Below are 18,694 nucleotides of genomic sequence, written 5' to 3'. Positions count from 1 at the left end.
TCACTGTGGTTGTTCATTTTGGGTGATTTGGTGATGGAGATGTGTAACTACATCAGGATGATGAAATGAATCACCGATTTAAAAATAGGCGTGAGGAGTGAAAAGTTGACCAAAGGTGCTTGGTGTTTAGAACTAGTGCGGTTTATGTGTCTTGCCTATTAAGTTGTTAGTCATGTATCTTTTTCGAGATTTCGACAGTTTTCTAAGAAGGTGATAGTAAAGATGGATCAAACTCGACGATTGGTCATATACTTCTCTAAACTGACCATAATCATAAATAAGATAACCAGATTGATAGTTGACTTCATGTGATTCGTTTGACATCTCATTGTGCACTATGCCTACACTAATGAAAATCAAAACTTAGGCAACTGAAGTAATATCAGATGAAATACTTTGATCATCAATGACTCATCTTGTCCTCCTCCCGCACCTATTCTGCTGTTGCACACTATGACCACCTGCTCTAGATTCATGATCTTCATCTTGAGTAGCATGATCAAAATTAATTTCACAAGTAAACTGCTCAAATCCTCCACCTACATAAAATTGTCTATATTCAAACCTTATATCTCCACTACCTTGTCGATTTCCACCACTACCACCACCATCGTCATTTGAACTATATGGAGTTACTACGTCATCCCACACACTAGCATTATTAGAATCATATCCCAGGTCTCTAACTTCATAAGATAATACCTTATTTACATCAATTCCAACATCAATTGCATTTTCCATGACATGTGGAGGAGGGTTGCCATTTTCATCATCGAGGTGTGCGGACATAATCCAATTATGGAGAGGATCAATATCATTTTGAAGTGGTTCACTAGCAACATGAAGTAGATCGATATAGTTGTTTTCATTGATCACATTATTATTTGCTCGTTTATCACATAGTCGTAACTTCATGTTGTAGTAGTAGTATATGAGTTTTTTCAACTTCTGATATGCAAGATAGTTCTTTTGCTTTGTATGAATAAGTGCAAAAATACTCTAATTTTTTCCAACAACATAAGAGGAAGCCGTTTGTTCCAAAATACGCATAACAATTCTTGATACGTTTGATGCAGAATACCCACATTGTGCCCACCAATCAGCTATAAAATGAACTATAATTGGTTACAACGAAATACATCAACTTTCATAAATGATGAAAATTTATATAAACTACAAACCTGAACTTATGGTCCCTCTTGTTTTTTTTTTCTAATGTTTGACCAAACCATCTGTTTGCATCTCGAAAAGCATACGATTTGCATTAACTATTTGAAAATCGGTTATACTGATTGTCCAAGTTGAGATAATTTTTTAAGCGAAAATTTTCAGACATTTCTACAAAATATTGAAGATATATCTGATACATAGTAAATATCAAAGATATTTTATGTTATCGGATAAATATTGCAAATGCGGGAAAACATATATTTACCCCTAAGATAATTTTTTTTTTTGAAAAAAAAGATATCAGTGAATATATCAGAAATATTATGAAGATTTTGAACCTTGGTTTTGAGCATTCATGCATATGTTCAAAGCTTCGTGGACATTCATTAATTAGTTCATCATCCTTTAAAAAAAAATTAGTTCATCATCTGGCTAGTTGATAATTTCCTTATAAGTGATATCCAATTAAATTTATTTCTAATTCAACTATGTTTGTTCACTTGGTTGAATGTATAATAAATCAGCACTATATATATGTGGATTGACTATACATGAATGTCATCTCATCCTGACGTACATGATAATTGGTTACAAACTCAATTTTTTTCCTTCTTCAATCAGAAAGGCATTTTCTTATTCATACTTGAATATATATCATAGAAATTATCAAATAGAGAAAGTTGTGACTTGTGACTATACTGGTACCTTAGGTCGATGCTTACTCTTTAATTTCACCATCTTTTTCATTCTTGTGATGTGAGCAACTTTCTTTTTGAGCCTTCTTTCTTTTTCCTTGCAAGGGAATATTAGAGTATGCATTTTCGAATTTCATACTGTCTACATAGAGAGATTTCGTTCTGCCTACATATCCTTAATTACCTTATATTCTTGTTTGAGAACGTTGTTCTTTATATTTGACATGATGTGACTTTTTTAGTTTCTTTTCCTTCTTCCGCAAAAGAGGTATGCATACGGCTTTAATATAGACTACTTAGATCATTCTATTTCTGCACACGGTACACACACAAGTTGAAGGGCAATATTTTCAAATTCCCACATATTTTGGTAACAATCTCATTGCATTGAGCTCGAACACTTTCCGCTATATGTCGCCTATATTAATTATCTATTAAGACTATCCTTTTAGTTTTCACACAATTTTATTAAGTTTCTCAAAGTTAGCGAAGTAGCCAAGCCCGTCGAAGAATGGGGTCAACTAGAAAGCCATGTCATGGACAAGGATCCACGAGGAGGCAGATACACCTCTGATCCGCTATGTTGAAGACCAAACCCATAACTAGTCTTGCCTCAAATAAAAAGGTGAATAGAAAAGCCCATTCCACCGAAATTCTAACCCAGAGAATGAACTTGAATTTTCCATATATAATTTTAGAGGATTAAACGATATTAGCTCGATGTGGGGGGTTTTGACTCTCTCATGCATGAGAGAGAGCTCGTTTCTGATTAGCTCTCAACTTTAGAAATTGAATCGAGCTTTTGAGGTGACTAGTATCTACTCGCAATCTTATAAAAAGGAGGATCGTCTACGTCACAACCATGAATTCCACTGTTCCCCCAACGACCACAACAATCTGACCGTCTGCGTTGCGCATGCAATCCGGTACATCAGCCCCTTACAAACCACTGATCTCGAGCGAAATGGCACCACCAACCCATTGTTAGATGCAGACCATCGATCACTTTCAAACACCCGTCCAACAAGCCAACCACGCCGAGATAGCCAAAGGCCAAAACCGGACGTGTGATCGTTGCGAGACAAGCACACTCACCACTTCGATGCACTGGCGGATCTAGCCCAGGACTTGTTCTGGCGGGAGTCCATGCTACAATATTCATCCTAAATTTTAAATATATTAATGCTAATAAATATAAATAGATTATTAGTATATATTTCACATATATGACAGTATTATTCTTCTTTAATCTCATAAAAAATTCTCAAATATTTTCTTTTAATATTCTTGCTACTTTATATATTGAATATGAAACTGTAAATATGAGCTATTAAGTTTCAATTTAATTAATTTGAGAAAAAAATTGGTGGAGTATTTTATTGTTATCAATTTTTAAAATATTTTTTTATATTTATTGACACTTATTTATATTTTTTAAGACTTTATAGACGTCAATGTTTATATGGTTATATATTGTACTGACAATTTTTTTTTTGACCTTCAGCCAATTTTAAGCCCACCTTGTGTTCAGATCCTAAATTCGTCACTGGTTTGACGGCCGCAAGTTTTTTGAGAGAGAAAACCTAGAGTATTTCTTTTTAAATTAAGAATGTAAAATAAAAAAGATTCTTATTGAAAAAAAAAAGTTCAGAGATTTCTATTTGTAGAAACGAATGCATAGATGAGCTAAATGTGTTGACTGTTGTGCAAACGAATGAACGAATGAAAGGCTTTTGTGAATATAGAAATAGATTCCACATCCAAAATACTAGCAGACAAAATCGCTACTACCTTTTCGCCGCACAATACGTGGCCCTTTGTCACATCGGTTTCTCTGCTTCCGCTCTCTACCTCCTTTCAAGTCTTCAACTTATATAACACACCAAATTACCAGAATACGAGACAAACCCTATCAATTGTTTTTAACCATATGCAAACAACGGGAACTATAAGATCGATCGAAGAATTAAACTACCTCAGTTATTTTCTATTTTTTCCACCTCTCTTTCATCCTCAACTCTCAACGGGATGGTGGTAACTTTTGTCTCCATGCATTTTCTAGCTATATAATAACCTGACACAAAAGATTTTGCAAGAAACCACAAAACCAGATATACTTTCTGTATTTACACTAGTTTACAAACACTAGAGTCCGCCCAACATTAAACCACAACTACCCTTTTTACAGTTCAATCATTTCACTTCAAAACTCAAAAGTATGCTTACTTCTTTGGAGTGGATGACTCCCGCGTTTATAAATCCCAGTCAAAGGCATCCAATCTTTTATCCCTTTTTTTGAAAATTATTAAGCCAACTAACCTAAATAAGTTAAAACACGGGAGTTTGGGGAGTTCGCTCAACGTAAATATATGAAGATTCGGACTTATTATCGAAACATTGTTTATGAAATTGGTCAATTACCACTACTTTGAACCAATCAATTAGTACCATTATGCTAAAACCACCCGGCGGGGGTTCGATCTCCAAACCTGTGACATATTCACAGTTTCATCTTAGTAGCCCCTAGCGAATTTCGAAACTTTGACCAATACGTACATAAAATCCTATCAATAGTAGTTAATTAATACAATATGAATTTTCTTTTCAACTAAAGGTTAACTCCTCTCTTCTTTGACCGAATTAAAGCTAACACTAATTTTTCATGGCCGGCTATAAACATCAAAATGACACTTTCTGCTAAAGTGAACAAAAGTGAAAATTTAAGTTTGATAAAAGCCACATTTGTTGGGTTTTAGAGTAAATAATGAACTGTTTTAAAAAGATCAAAGAGTCAACGGCTAGCTAGTAGCCGAGAAAGGATTTGAATATATATAAGAAACATGCAAACTGGCTGGGCCAGCAATTATTCAGACACCTCAATTAGAAAGCGATCTGATCAAGGCGTACATATGTGTGCATTAGAATAGCCAAAGGTATCAAACCAATACTATAATGGCTAGCTGGGTCATACAAGAATTGGGTACGAGACCATTTCGGATAGAGGAGAGCACAGTGATGGAAGATTCAAACTTATTTTTTTCTTCCTCTTTTACCAGTTGAAGTAATAGGACAGGACCGAAAACCTATACATATTCACAGTAAAACTTAGCACAAACGCCAAACCACTCGACATAGAGATCTACTACTAATCTAAAAGACATCATTATTCATCACAAATGCTAGAGATTACTCGGTCAACAATGCATATATTCTCTTGTTCACGATCAATAATAATAAAAGCCAGACCATGTCTGATATAGATTACGAGAGCTTTTCACGAAAATGGCATTTACTTTATTCACCCTATGAAAGCTAGCTTTAACATTCCAGATTCATTGTGAAAAGACTTGTCTTTGTATGGTTTGTTTTCGAAGTACTACTACTGAAACTGAATAGATGTGCATTGCAATAAAAGAAACGAATCTCTTTTTTGTAACTGCATACGGTCTTTTCTTCTGAGATCATCAAAGGCAATGAAGAAGATCTTTAGGGAGATTTTAGGAGCTAGAAGTATAAAACCTACAGAATGGCCGATGGTCATCACTGTGAATGAAAAATAAGTAAACTGAAAAACCAGATTTAGTTCTCCACTATACACATGATCACATCATGGTGTCAATGTTCATGATCGTCCATTAATTCTAAGTAAATGAAATAGATTAGACTACGGGTTTGATTAGCTAGGATACCAAAATACCCTCGGTTTTCCCACTTGATCGAATTACAGAAACCCCATATCGGAATTACTACGGTGAGAAAAACGCGGGTATTTTGGTGACAACTCCCATCGATCAACAAAATTTCCCAGACAGGAGAAGGAAGACAGAAATGGAACTTAAAAGAGATCAAGTACAGATGTAATATAATTACTAGTTGTGGAGAGGATCTGGGCAGCTGGGCACTCTTCGTTTGCTATCTTCGAATCCCTTATCAGTGCTGTTGAATTTTGAAGCCGATGATATCCCGCTGAAGAACTTACGAAACAGCTCCTCTTTACTAGCCTTCTTCTTTCCGTGTTCTTCATGGTGGTCTGATGATACATGAAGATGATGATGCTGATTTACATTCCCATCCGGTGGTGGAAGTACCCGAATTGCCCCTGCTCTGCAGTACCGGTCGTCGGAGCAGACCCAAATCTGTAAAACCGACATGACGATCAACACCACCGCTAGAGAGGAATACCGGAACTGCCTCCTCCTCCTGCCACCGGCGAACGACATTACCGGAATATATATGCGCTAACTGCTACATAAATACCTCCCTCCAAATCGCTTGTGCAAACACTCGATATATATGATCTCTCTTCGATTTCTAGAATTCTAAAACTTAGAAAATTAGCTGCTAGCTGATGAAGAAGAAGGGTTGACTGTTGAAAACTCCAAGCAGCTCTCACTCTCTCTCTCTCTCTGGGGTTGTCCAATACTAGCTAGTGTGACCTGTGAGCAAGGGATTGACGGCTATTGGTATTGTGATTTGTATTGTATGCTTGCCCACACTGGCCCACGTGAAGAGAAAATAGCACCAGCACGTCTCTCTGCCAGTCTTATATCCAGGGTCGACTCTATTCATTTCAAAAATGAGTACAATTAATTGATAAATCTAACATTAAACTACATGTACAGTATAAACCTCGGAGCATATAATTAGCAATATAAACCCTAAGTTACTTGTGCATCACTACGTAATGTTACGATTGGACTCTGCATGTCGGTGAGCGACAGTAATTAATCATTAAAACTTGTCCACGCGCCATGAGAGTCTCTGGTTCAAATTATGAAAATCTATTGAGTAGGATTGCGAGCCGAGGACCACAGCATACGAATGATACGATGCTTGAGAATGAAGATGGCTCTCCTTGGCAAGGTTATGTCTCGCCGGAGATTAACCAAGCGGCGAGCATTGCGTGGAATCCACGCTTTCATTATCTATGTTTTGCTCGGAATTTTGTTTGAATATACAAGTAGGAAGTTGGAATTGGAGAGAGAGAGAGAGAGAGAGAGAGCTAGAGCAAAAACATGGGGATCGGAAGACGAGGAGGAAGGGGAGAGGTGTCCGGGAATCCCGCTGGGGTGTTGGAGACAAATGTACCTAATTCATTAAACGTGTATTAATACCTTTTAAGTACGATCTTGATTATAATTAGAGGTTGCCAAAATTAATGCAATCTTGTGAGTGAGGGGAAGGGAGTGAGTTTGAAAGACCAGTGTGTCCTTCTGGGTGGGTAAATATTTATCATTTCTCAATGGCTTTCAATTTCGTGAGTCGTAGTATTAGGTGAGCAAAGTTAATGGGGACGATAACCGGACACATCTTTCAGGAGTAGCTAGCTACCACAACTGTAACATGCATATACTTGCCTGTTTTCATGACTATATCGATCAACATTTAGCAACAAATAGACTCGAACCTACTTCCATCATTCTCTGGCCAGCTCATATACTTCATTGTCGAGCCATTGGAAAAGGGAACCGCGTACGACGCGTATGTAGACCAATGTATGAGATAATAAGCACTTCATTATCATTCATGCTATTAATACGCCAATGATGGACCAAGGGGTTTCGTCTCGTGGGCATATAGACCAAAATAAAGGGGGTCCTGATCGAAGAGAGAATCAAGAACAAGGAATTCGTTGGAGGAAAGAAATTAAAATGGTTTTGAGTGTTGATCACAATTGGCTTCAGGACGCATAAGAACACTATTAATTTGGAGGAATGGTAGGGAAGGTAATGTCATGTCGTGAAGACAGGGATTGGCAAACCACAAGATGGAGATAAGTTGCTGGTTGTTCAATTGATAAAAAAAATCCTATTAATCAGATATGAAGTAACATGAGCAGTAACTTGAAAGAATGCAGCAGGGGTCATTATATGTGTGTGCTAGCTCCATATAGCACACAGGGAAAGATAGGATTCATTCAAAGACTATATTCCAGATGTTTGATACTTTGGGGCCCTGTATTCTTGTACATATTAATTTTCGTGCAAAATCAAGTTAAATCAAAGAAAAATGGTCCATTTGGTATAAATTTTGAAATCTTTTTGCCTATTTCAATGAAAATTTTAAATGTGTGACCATTTCAACACTAGTTTATCAAACCATTGCCCATTTAGTACAAAATTCAAATTTTGATATTATTTGTAGACTATTTCACCCTTGCATCTTATTTTGCACATATATATTTTTTATATAATTAAGTATGTTCTCCGGTCACCGGACTTTTGTCGCCGGAAAAAATTACTGACTCCCAGTAATCGCGTTACTGGCCCCAATAATTTGTAAAATATTTTTACAACATATTACTGACACCCAGTAATCACATTAAAATCTCTTTACAACACTTACTAACCCCAAATAATTTGTAAAATATATTTACAACATATTACTGACACCTAATAATCACGTTAAAATATCTTTACAACACATTACTGACACCCAGCAATCATATGCGAGGTCAAGACCCACCGAAGAACGAGAGACCCACCAAAGTCCCTCTTCAACAATCCTCTCCTCCTAGCCTTCTCGATCTTCCCCTACGGCGGCTTCTTCAACCTCTGGTTTGGCATGTTAAGCATGGCGCTCTTGCTGGAGTAAACTATGATAACGACCTGGGAGGGTTGGTCGGCGAGGCATCGTTGGCGCGTTGACGTCATTGGGAAGGCAACAAGATCTGCATATTGGCAATCTAGAGAGAGAGGTCCAGCAATGAGAGACAGATGGGATATCTAATCAGAGTGTCATCGGCAGAGTTGGCGTGCGTTTGTGTGTGCCGGCGCCAGCGTTGGCGAGTGTCAGAACTCGAAGGTGAAAGAGAGAGAATTTGAGGGTGAGGGACGGAGGGATCAGTGAGAGAGAGGGAGAGACAATTAAGAATAAGAATATTGTAGTATTTTCTCTAGAACATTGTTAATTTAGGCAATGGGTTTTGAAATTGTCACTTTTTCTATGGTTTATTGTGCATTTGGTCATTCTTCCTTAAATCAAAGGGTCATTAGCACTTCGGAGCTATATATGTAGATGACATGTCGAAAAGGGAGTCTAGCTAGATTGGGGCTTAATCCGACTGGTAGAGAAAAACAAAGGGAAGATGTCAAAATCAATGAATGATGAAAATGGAAAAGATCGAGGAAAATGTCCAAACCAGCGTGTCGTTACCGAAATGATAAAACAAAACCCCACTCTATTCATTCAGCAATTGTCACTTCCATGTAGAAACTCTGACGGGGACTCGAGTAATTTCTTCACTTTCATATGGCACGTAAATCCCAATTATTAATCAGAAGCAGAGGTACAAAATTTGCACTGGTGGAATTGATAAATATGATCCAAAGCAAAGGGTATAATGAAAACGAAGAAGATAATCGTCTTGTTTAACACCAAGTCTATGGTTAAATTTATCTCTATTGTTTGAAAAAACCCGGTGCTGTTCTGGTCAGCTTCTTCTTCCCAGAACGAAAGTGTGTTCTGTTTTATTTGGCTGGAAAGAGAAAAAAGGCAACAGCCAATTGTTAGTATATTGTAGAAGAAAAATGAAAAAAGCTTACCCTATCTCAAATCTGATTCTCAGTGCAGTATATTTCTCTGCAGCAAAAGTTGACACATTTAACTTCTACGAGGTCTTTGTCTTCCTCCATTGCTCTAGGTAATGGTGTTTATGCAAATTTAAACAGATTTTCACTTGGAGACTTGGAATAACTATTCATTTTGTCATTTTCACTGATCACCCCTTACTTCTTCTCTTATGTACCCCCGGCTTTAATGCTTTTGCCATTTTCCTTCTTGGCCTCATGTAATTCTGTATTTCTGCTCTCTGTCTTATAATGTATTGTTCACCTGTTTAAGCCATGCATGGATTCATGAACCTCGCAGCGGTACTGTAGAAATCTGTGTTCAAGGGTACATGTTTGATTGACAATTCCAACAAAAATGTACACCACTGGTGACGTGCATCAACACCAGTAGTGTTGCCTCATATTCTGGATTTCAGTATAGTGGCGGATCTAGGATTAAAATGATGCATGGGCTTACATATCAGTACAATTTTTTTAATTAAAATTAATATAGCAAGTGTTTCTCATGAACACTTTGCACAACATGTGATACAATACAATATAAAAAGAACATAAATAAAAACTAACTAAATTTTACTCTACGTGGAACTAACTCTTCAAAATCTTTGATCACCACCTCATTATCAACCGCTTCAGTAAATTTCTGCTCAATGTGGAGTAGTATGCAATCATCAAGAAATTCGTCTTCTATCTTGTTTCTGAGTTTGTTTTTTATTATGTTCATGGATGAAAAAGCTCTCTCGATGGTAGCAGTAGAAACATGAAGGGTCATCACTAAACAAATCAGTCTATATATCATCGGAAAAAACTCTGACTTCCTTGTTTGGACAAGTTGCCGACATAAATCAGATATAGAATCTAAGTTATGAAATGTTGCATTCTCAACTATATCCTTCATATAATATACACACTCTACTTCTAGAGAAAGTAAGTCATCTTGCAAAAAATCTTGAGGATAAAAGCTTTTAGCAAGAAGAAGTACATTTTCAGTTACAAAAAGGTTGAACTTATCTCGAGGATCCAGAGTCCAAGTGAGCATAAGGAGTTCCCAAGACCTCTCATTGAACCTCTTGTTTAGCTCACTCAATTGATAGTCAAATACATCATTGAATACCTCTATGCGGAAATGGTGCTCATTGGTGATAAAATTTTGTTTTTGACATGGACGACTCATGCCATCCAAGTAACGAGCAGTCATATTAGGCATATCGATGTTATGTTTCTCACAGAATGAAGTAACGGCCACTAAAAAAATCATTCCAACCATCATCTCTCATATATTGAAGAAGCGATTCTGTATGTCCCACAAAATTCAATACAACTTGAATGTCAATAGCTTTTCGCTGTAGTGTTTGGCAAAGATGTTCAGTGACTTTCATGACTCTATACATCAAAATCAGACAAAACACAAACTCGAAGGCTCTCATTGCTTTAAGAACACCACTAGCATCTCCATGGCTTCATGATGCACACCCATTGTAGACCCAGCATGTTGTTGAAGAATCCTCTTTTGCTTCCAATTTCTCTGCCCATCTATGGTGAATGCATGATGAGTAGCATTTTCTTTATCAAAAAGAAAACATGGGAAACAATAGATCTTATATTGATCCTCCAAGTACTCAAGCCATGGATGACCTTCAAACCATTTATAGTTAAACGCTCCCATTTGTTTTCCATGTTGTGAAAGTTTATAAGATTGGAACTTAGGTTGACAAGGACCTAATAAGATGTAAGCCTTCCGGATAGCTACAAAATACTTCCATATAGGACATCGTTTCCCAGGATCACGTTCAATGACATTGTCAATGCCATTTGGATCAAACTCATTTATGTGCGACCCATGTAAAGGAGACTCGGAAGACGGCTGTTCAGTTACTCCAATTGCTATTGGAGTACTTATAGAGAGTTGTGAAGATGATGTGTGAGAATTGCTTTTGATAAACCACTCACTAATCAATGATGTTTTTAGTCGTTTAATACTCTCAGTTAGCTCATCTGTCATTCTGAAATTAAGCATACACAAAACTTCACCTCAATAACCTCCATAAGTAAGGCCCAAATACACCCTCACAGCTAGTCTTGCAATGTAAATAAGGTATCAACTTGATTCATAAGCATTCCATGGCAGAAAAATATGTATGCCATGCTCAGTGCAATAAGTAGTTTGTTAACTATGTAAACCTTATAGATCTCATGCTCTAAAGCAATCCATGTCAAACTAAATTGCACTTATTCCAATGAAGGGATTCTTTTCCGGTGGACTTCACCTGAAATTAAACATTGTACGTGATCTCTCATCAGTGACTACCCATCCAATGATCTAAATCAAGAGTTCAGAAAAATAAACCAGATCATCGCATCCACATGCAAGTTAGGAAGCTACAATCACTTATTGCAGAAACCGAGGGTTCCACATTAGGGTACAAATATATATACGGAAGCAAAACTTTAAGTGCTGATTCTACATTACCAATCTTGCAGAATTAGCCAATTAGGTGAACCAACCAACGCAGTATCATGATAACAATCAATAAAGACCATACTGTGTTTTATAATCTGAACCACACTTGGATTTAATGGATCCCATGCCATGAGTTTCAATGTATGTCATTTTGATTCATAATGAGTCGGATTTTTTATTCTGTTGTTCCGAACTCACCATAGCTTCAAGAGATTTGTTGTTGCTACCACCTACAAGATAAATAAACGTACAATCACTTAGAGAGGCACCCCATTATATTGAACAAGTAATTGATTTTTGGATAAGAAATCACTAATTCGCAAACAAGACTGGCATCAGAAGACAAAGCCACGAACTAACTAACGATGAAATAAGTCGAATGGAGTAGTGATTTAAGTACCTCTGAGGTCTGGGAATTACCTGGTGGCTTGCGACGGTTGTTAAGTTGCTCAAGCGTGATTGAGTGGTCGCCGGTCGGAATGCCCTGTTAATATGCTTGGCAAACTTGACCTCAATCCTCATTCACTGATTGACCTCAACATTAACTAATTAAGGTTATATCAAAAATCAAAGATGAAAGAGGAGAGTGATTGAGTCATTTGCAGTGAAGGTGAAGAACATAAGATCGGAAGAAGGTGGATGAGCGGGAATGCAGGATCTCCCTGTCAATCCTAGTGTGGCATTATTGCAAGTGAAAATTTTACAAAATGTACATGATTTCTAGGCCACTCCGAATTAAGGTCTTTTAACTTCATAAAACATCACAATGGTACCTGACTTCCAAAACTAAGCTCAACTTTAGTATATACAATTAATAACACCGTTAATACTATGTCATTACTCATTGATCTGAAGGGTAATATAGTCTTTCTATCTCCCACAAAGAAAAAGTCGGGTTAGTCGGCCATGGGTTCGGAGATGTGAGCAAAACATCCTTGATATTTTTAGCTTTTCATGCTTTAAAAATCTCAAACCTAAAAACTCAAACTCATCACCGAAATTCACCAACCAAAGTTACCAAACCCTTATCTCAAATCTAAATTTTTGGCCATACAGTCAAAGATAATGTAGCTACCATATACTGAGAACATCGGCTAGTATTGGAATTTGCAGTGTCGACACCAGCATCAACGAATAACACGGCAGCGAAGATTGGTTGAATTTCGCAGGTGGGCACCATCTTCTTCTACTATGCATTTGGCTTGAATCTCCCATTTTCCGGTCTTTCATTAGAATTTTCCTGTTTTCTCCAGCTCTCTGTTTCTCTATCGCCAAAATACCTTCTCTTCTTTCAATCATCAACCGTCTTCTCCGACCACCAATCAAATTGGAAACTCAACACTTATAGATTCAATTAGTATCTTTCTCTCCGAAAATGGAAAATGGTCAATGGGAGTAGTGAGTAGTATAGAAAATGGGTGGTTGCCTGACAAGTTTTGGTGGTCTGGAGGCACTGGAGGAGTAGAGGCAACACAAATAATTAGGGTGGCGGTCTATTCGGTGGTCATCCATAATTGGCTAGGGGAGAAAATGAATTAGGAAAAATAAAAGCAATGACATTCAAACCGAATTGGCATATTTACTCTTGAAAATATGCTAAAGTAGCGGAGTTATAGACGGTATGTATTGAAGTTGTGTCGACTTTTCAACTTTAGGTACCGTTGTGATGTTTTAGAAAATATAAAAACCTTAATTTAGAGTGATCCAAAGGTTATGTACCTTTCTTAAAATTTTCACTCATTGCAATTCGCAAAAGAACATAAGTGGAGAGTGGAGATGCCTTAGATGCGCACTCTTCAATCTCTTCTTCCTCTCTACCGAGCCACACAATCAATATAGGTTTTTTTTTTCTTAGGCTAACATCATAGTAAACTAGTATTTTTTATTTTTTATTTTGCTCTAAATTTTCGCATGGGCTGAAATTGCCACTGTTTCAGGGTTGGACGAAGATTCATGTATGAAACAATTATGCCCCAGATTGTTCTATATATAAACACAGATCATATCCTGGACCACCCCTGCTCATAATTGACGCCACGATTTAACTTTTCAAGCTGAAGTGATGACAAAGGTAATAATTCTGTAACACCAGTAAAATTTTGGCATAAAAACAGACTAATCCTACATATTTCAGAAGGAATATGGAGATGGGCACTTCTATATAAAGTAATAAACCACGAGATAATTATGTAATCTAATTACGTAGTAAATGTAATCACATACTTAAAAAGTCTGCAATCATAGTGGCCTCCCATACTCATATTACATGTGATAAACCAATTCATAAATCAAGTCGCAAAACTTGGCTTAAGAAGCTATCTAGCTTGTAGTACTTTTGTATCTATGCATACCCAGCCATCCCGATGTTTGAGCTTGTACGCTTTGCTTTGTGAGCTGCCTGAGTGGCTGTTGCCTTGGTGAAGTACACATAGTAATAGACGTTGAGGACCATTGTTGCAACCACAAACACTGCTCCAGCAATAAAGACACCTTTCCGCAATGTGTCACAGGAGAAGTTCTGAGCATAAATCATTCCCCGATATTTGGTGTGATATGCGTTTTTTGTAGCCCCAGCAATCAAGCATGATTCTGCAATCAGAAAAGTTACCCTGCAGACGCACATGGAAGAAATGTTAGGGACCAAATTCAATTTAGGCAGCAGCATATAATCCCATGACACAGAATACTGTATGTAAATCTATGATATTGTAGGAAAGTGGAATTCTCACAATGAAGAGACAAAATATATAATGCTCCAGGCTCGATTTCCACCGGGGGCCAACGGTCTTCCAAAACACATGCACTTTGTGACACCCATAAGCAGGGATTCCCCTGAGAGAAGAAACAAGAAGCCACCCACTCCATAACCAGTAGCAACATCTGAGTTGTAAACACAGTACGTTTGATTTGTTTGTTCATCCTTGTGTATTTCACCCTGCCAGGAAACAAAAGTTACTCTAGATGGTACAGAAATTCAGACGAAAGATAAGCACGACAATCCAGCTTAATCCCAGCATGTCAATTAAGGTTTTACCAAAAAGTTGACTAAAATTTTTAAATACAGTAAATCATGCAGATGAAAAAGCTATGCAACCATTCTTGACTTGGACATAATACATAAATACATACTCTATGCAAATCTATATACAAAAATGTGCAAAAACCACAAAGGAACTCACCATATTCAGCATATACGTTGTATGATAATAATTAAAGGATTTATTTAATGGACTACATTAACATCATCCAAAGAATGAAGCTGTCGCATAATTAATTAACACAGATGAACCAAAGAAGATGGTACTCTAACTCCCGATGTGGTTCTGACTCAAGGATTATTCTCACTAGTTAACATAAATAAACTGTTGAAACCACATGGGGAGTCCTATTTGATAGAACTCTGTACAAATATGTGCCCAGACCACAAAAGTGACCCTATGGCTCTTATATTCACTGACATAAGTTTTATCATACGATTAAAAGTTTTGAATAAAATGGACTATCACTACATTATACAAAGAGAGACAACTTCATATACTTAATTAGGAGAGAGGGACCAAAGAATGTGGGAGTCTTACTCGCCATGTGCTTCTGGCAGATTATGATGAAGATGAGTAATAATTAAAACTAATAAACCATGTAATGGTAACACCAGATCCAGTGAACTAAACGAAAAGGAGAGCAAAATGGGGAGCAAAATTACATCCCTATCTTTACACCATTACCACCAGGGATATAAAAAGGCTAAAATTAAACTCGTGTGATTTCACGAAAGAAAATTTTGAAGTGAAACTGCAAGAAACTGAAAGGCGTCAAAGTAATAGCACTTGTAACATTGCTCCCTATTACAGAAGATCTGAAATTCAGAAAGGAGAACAGGGTAAATGTTGCAAGCTGATAGCATGTTTATGAGTTCTCTATATTGAAATTTTTGTTTAAAAAAAGAAACAACTTTTGAAATGTTATGAAATGAACCAAGATGATACAGGCTTTAGAAAGCTAATAAGATGAAGGATGAATTGACGACTCCTTTATGCCAATGAAAGTGCATAATTCTTAACAAAAGACTTCATCCTCCTTAAATTAAGGACCGCTGAACCAATGAATTGGAAAATTACCGTCTAAAAACCTCTAGATTGAGTAAAGATGGGCAGGAATTAGTTTAAACATACACAGTCAGCAGTCAGCAGTCAGCCAGTCACTCCACAGAACTTAAGAAGCTAGAAAACTTAATTAAAAAAATCTTTAACAGAAAAATAGGCAGAGAACAATCTCTGGCATCATAAATCACAGATTGACAATGCCAACAATTCTACCCCAGAAACAAGAACAAAACCACAAACAATACAAATCAACCATCTCTATTCCAAGAAAAACTCTCATAAGATTTAAAATTTGAGAGGAAGATCAACTCGTGGGACACATTAAATTTTCAACCCTCTTAATCCTAGAAGCATAATGAATATCAAAGAATATATCTATATATGACATATACTGAAATTGTTTTAAGTTCAACATCAAAATCCCAACTTATGGATCCATCACAGAAGCCCCGAACCCAAATTTCAACATCAGCAACTCCAAACTCAAAAACTCCAATAAACCCACTTCCAATAACAGCTGATTAAAACCTCTATGGCATTGAAGAACCCTAATCATGGTCCTTCACAGAGTACATGCACGCAAAATATTTCCAAATACAAAACACAGGATCCATGACAAAAACACAGATCAAGATACAAAATACCAGAAGTATTAGGTAGATACTAACCCCAGTAATAGAGGAACAGTAACTGAACGAAGTAGAAAGAACAAATAGAGTTTAGATGTTACAAAGAGGCTTTACCACACTTCTTCGTCTCTCGGCGGCAATGGCGAACCCAAAAGCGACCAAGCTGAGAACGACGACCAGAAGGTGCACCAGCGTCGAACCCTTTCCGTCTCCCATCTCTCTTTTCCGGAGTATTTGATGCTCTGAGTAAGCCGGTGCCCACTGACAGTTCCGAGTGAAACAGCAACACAGCAAAGTGACAGGACTGACAGCTTTGAAATTTCTTAAAAGCAGTGGAAAAGAGCTTTTGTATTGGCGGATGGGGAAGCTTCTTGGACCCACGCGAGAATTGTAGAGAGTTGCCGGCACGCGGTTGAGGGCACAAACTACAGTTCGAAAGTGTTGGCCACGAGAGAAAAGGAGCGACGGGTCGTGTGATTGGTATAAGAAATGAGGAAGCGGGTTCGAGTTTCAAGTGGTTTCAAGTGTTGGGCACGTTTTAGAGGGAGCATTCTGTTATGCACCCGACCTCGGAGAACCCAACATTTCACATCCTCTGGATTGACCGTATTACCCCTCCACTATTTTCCTTGTTCTCTCTCTTTAAAATGCAGAACCACCGCCACCACCTCTCTCCGCCATGTCTTGAGAGAATCGCACATGCATCCAAATCTTCGTGTTCCTTTCTATCTCCTCTATACAACCGTATCAGTAGATCGTGCTCACACATCCGATTTCAAGCTAATCAATAAAATACAGTTCAATTTTTTTGGAGGTTTCCGCCGAACAAATGAGCTCCGACGAGCTATTCGGACTTGATAGTAAGATCAACTCTTTATCTTCATACCTAACCCAATACATTTCTTTTCTTCAATTTTTTGAATTGGGTCTAACTTTGAATTTCACTTTTTTGGGTTTTGCCTCCGCCGCATCTCTGACGCTGCTCTTCCTCTTTTCATGAGGTTATCCTAGTTCCAACAGCCTTGTTCAGCTTTAAGTGGTAAGTTTCATGCCCTCTTTTTGATTCCACACTTCTTTTTTTTGTCTATTTCCTAATCGATGCCTAAGCTCTATTTTCCTTTTCTCTGTTTTGTCTTGCCAAAATACTTGGAAGTTTTGGGGCATAAATGCCGATTTGCACCCCAAACTTGGCTGAAATTGTCAATTTGCACCATGAACTTGCATTTGAGTCAATTTACCTCCTAAACTTGTAAAAATTGCCGATTTGCACTCCATCCGTTAAATTTAACTGTTTCTATCCAATTTTGCGTCACATGTCATGCATTTAAGGGGTATTATTGTCATTATATATTTATTCATATTGAATAATTAAATAAATTAATAAAAATATTCTTTAAAATGAGGATTATTTTGTTAATCAAATTATTTATTTATATCTTTTTTTCTACTTACTTAACCCTACTTTGAATTATATATTCAATATATCCACCCATTCAAATATAGTGTGTTGTGTATAAATATATTTTTATATGTACACATTGTTGGAGGATGAACAAAACAAGAATAATAACGACGTAATAGAACAGAACGTAACCGTTTATTGATTGTTAATGAGGCCAATATATAGGCATTACATAACCACAATCCCGTAGGATTCGGAGTCCTAATCTATTACTGAGATGCGAATTTATCTCTAACAGAAAACCTAATAAGGCTAAGACACACACAATGGTAGAATAGTAATTCTCTCGGAACACACATTTATTTTTAATTTTCAATGTATTTATTTATTTATATTTTTTCTAATATCTTTTAACATACCATATCACATAAAATAATAAATATATAAATCAATAACATGTTTCGAAAAAACAAATATTGTAGCAAGTGTTCCTCTTAAGTAATTTTATTAATTTATTTCATTATTCAATATGAATAAATATATAATGACAATACTACCCCTTAAATGCATGACATGTGACGCAAAATTGGATAGAAACAGTTAAATTTAACGGATAGGGTGCAAATCGGCAATTTTTACCAAATTTAGTATGTAAATTGACTC

General features: G+C 36.9%; 2 protein-coding genes across 2 annotated transcripts; both read right to left on the bottom strand.

The window, feature by feature from the left end:
• Nucleotides 1-5,734: 5,734 nt before the first annotated feature.
• On the bottom strand, nucleotides 5,735-6,085 carry LOC126792413 (CLAVATA3/ESR (CLE)-related protein 27). The gene has a single exon (XM_050518837.1). The coding sequence runs from the start codon at nucleotides 6,083-6,085 to the stop codon at nucleotides 5,735-5,737; it is 351 nt and encodes a 116-aa protein (XP_050374794.1).
• Nucleotides 6,086-14,035: 7,950 nt separating this feature from the next.
• On the bottom strand, nucleotides 14,036-16,938 carry LOC126791988 (uncharacterized). The gene is made up of 3 exons (XM_050518498.1): nucleotides 16,744-16,938; nucleotides 14,627-14,832; nucleotides 14,036-14,506 (listed from the first exon to the last, which is right to left on the bottom strand). The coding sequence occupies exons 1-3, from the start codon at nucleotides 16,843-16,845 to the stop codon at nucleotides 14,239-14,241; spliced, it is 576 nt and encodes a 191-aa protein (XP_050374455.1). The 5' UTR covers nucleotides 16,846-16,938; the 3' UTR covers nucleotides 14,036-14,238.
• Nucleotides 16,939-18,694: the final 1,756 nt, after the last annotated feature.

The sequence above is a fragment of the Argentina anserina genome, chromosome 4 (genome assembly GCF_933775445.1).
Source record: "Argentina anserina chromosome 4, drPotAnse1.1, whole genome shotgun sequence".
NCBI lineage: Eukaryota > Viridiplantae > Streptophyta > Magnoliopsida > Rosales > Rosaceae > Argentina > Argentina anserina.
This window is presented reverse-complemented; position numbering and strand designations above follow the sequence as displayed.

What these genes read in the sequence shown, in the direction of transcription:
- LOC126792413 (XM_050518837.1), bottom strand. Translation starts at nt 6,085, where the DNA reads ATGTCGTTCGCCGGTGGCAGGAGGAGGAGGCAGTTCCGGTATTCCTCT.
- LOC126791988 (XM_050518498.1), bottom strand. Translation starts at nt 16,845, where the DNA reads ATGGGAGACGGAAAGGGTTCGACGCTGGTGCACCTTCTGGTCGTCGTT. An exon ending in CCGAGAGACGAAGAAGTGTG is followed by an intron (nt 14,833 to 16,743) that starts GTAAAGCCTCTT and finishes GTTTCCTGGCAG; the next exon opens with GGTGAAATACACAAGGATGA. An exon ending in ATATATTTTGTCTCTTCATT is followed by an intron (nt 14,507 to 14,626) that starts GTGAGAATTCCA and finishes GTGCGTCTGCAG; the next exon opens with GGTAACTTTTCTGATTGCAG.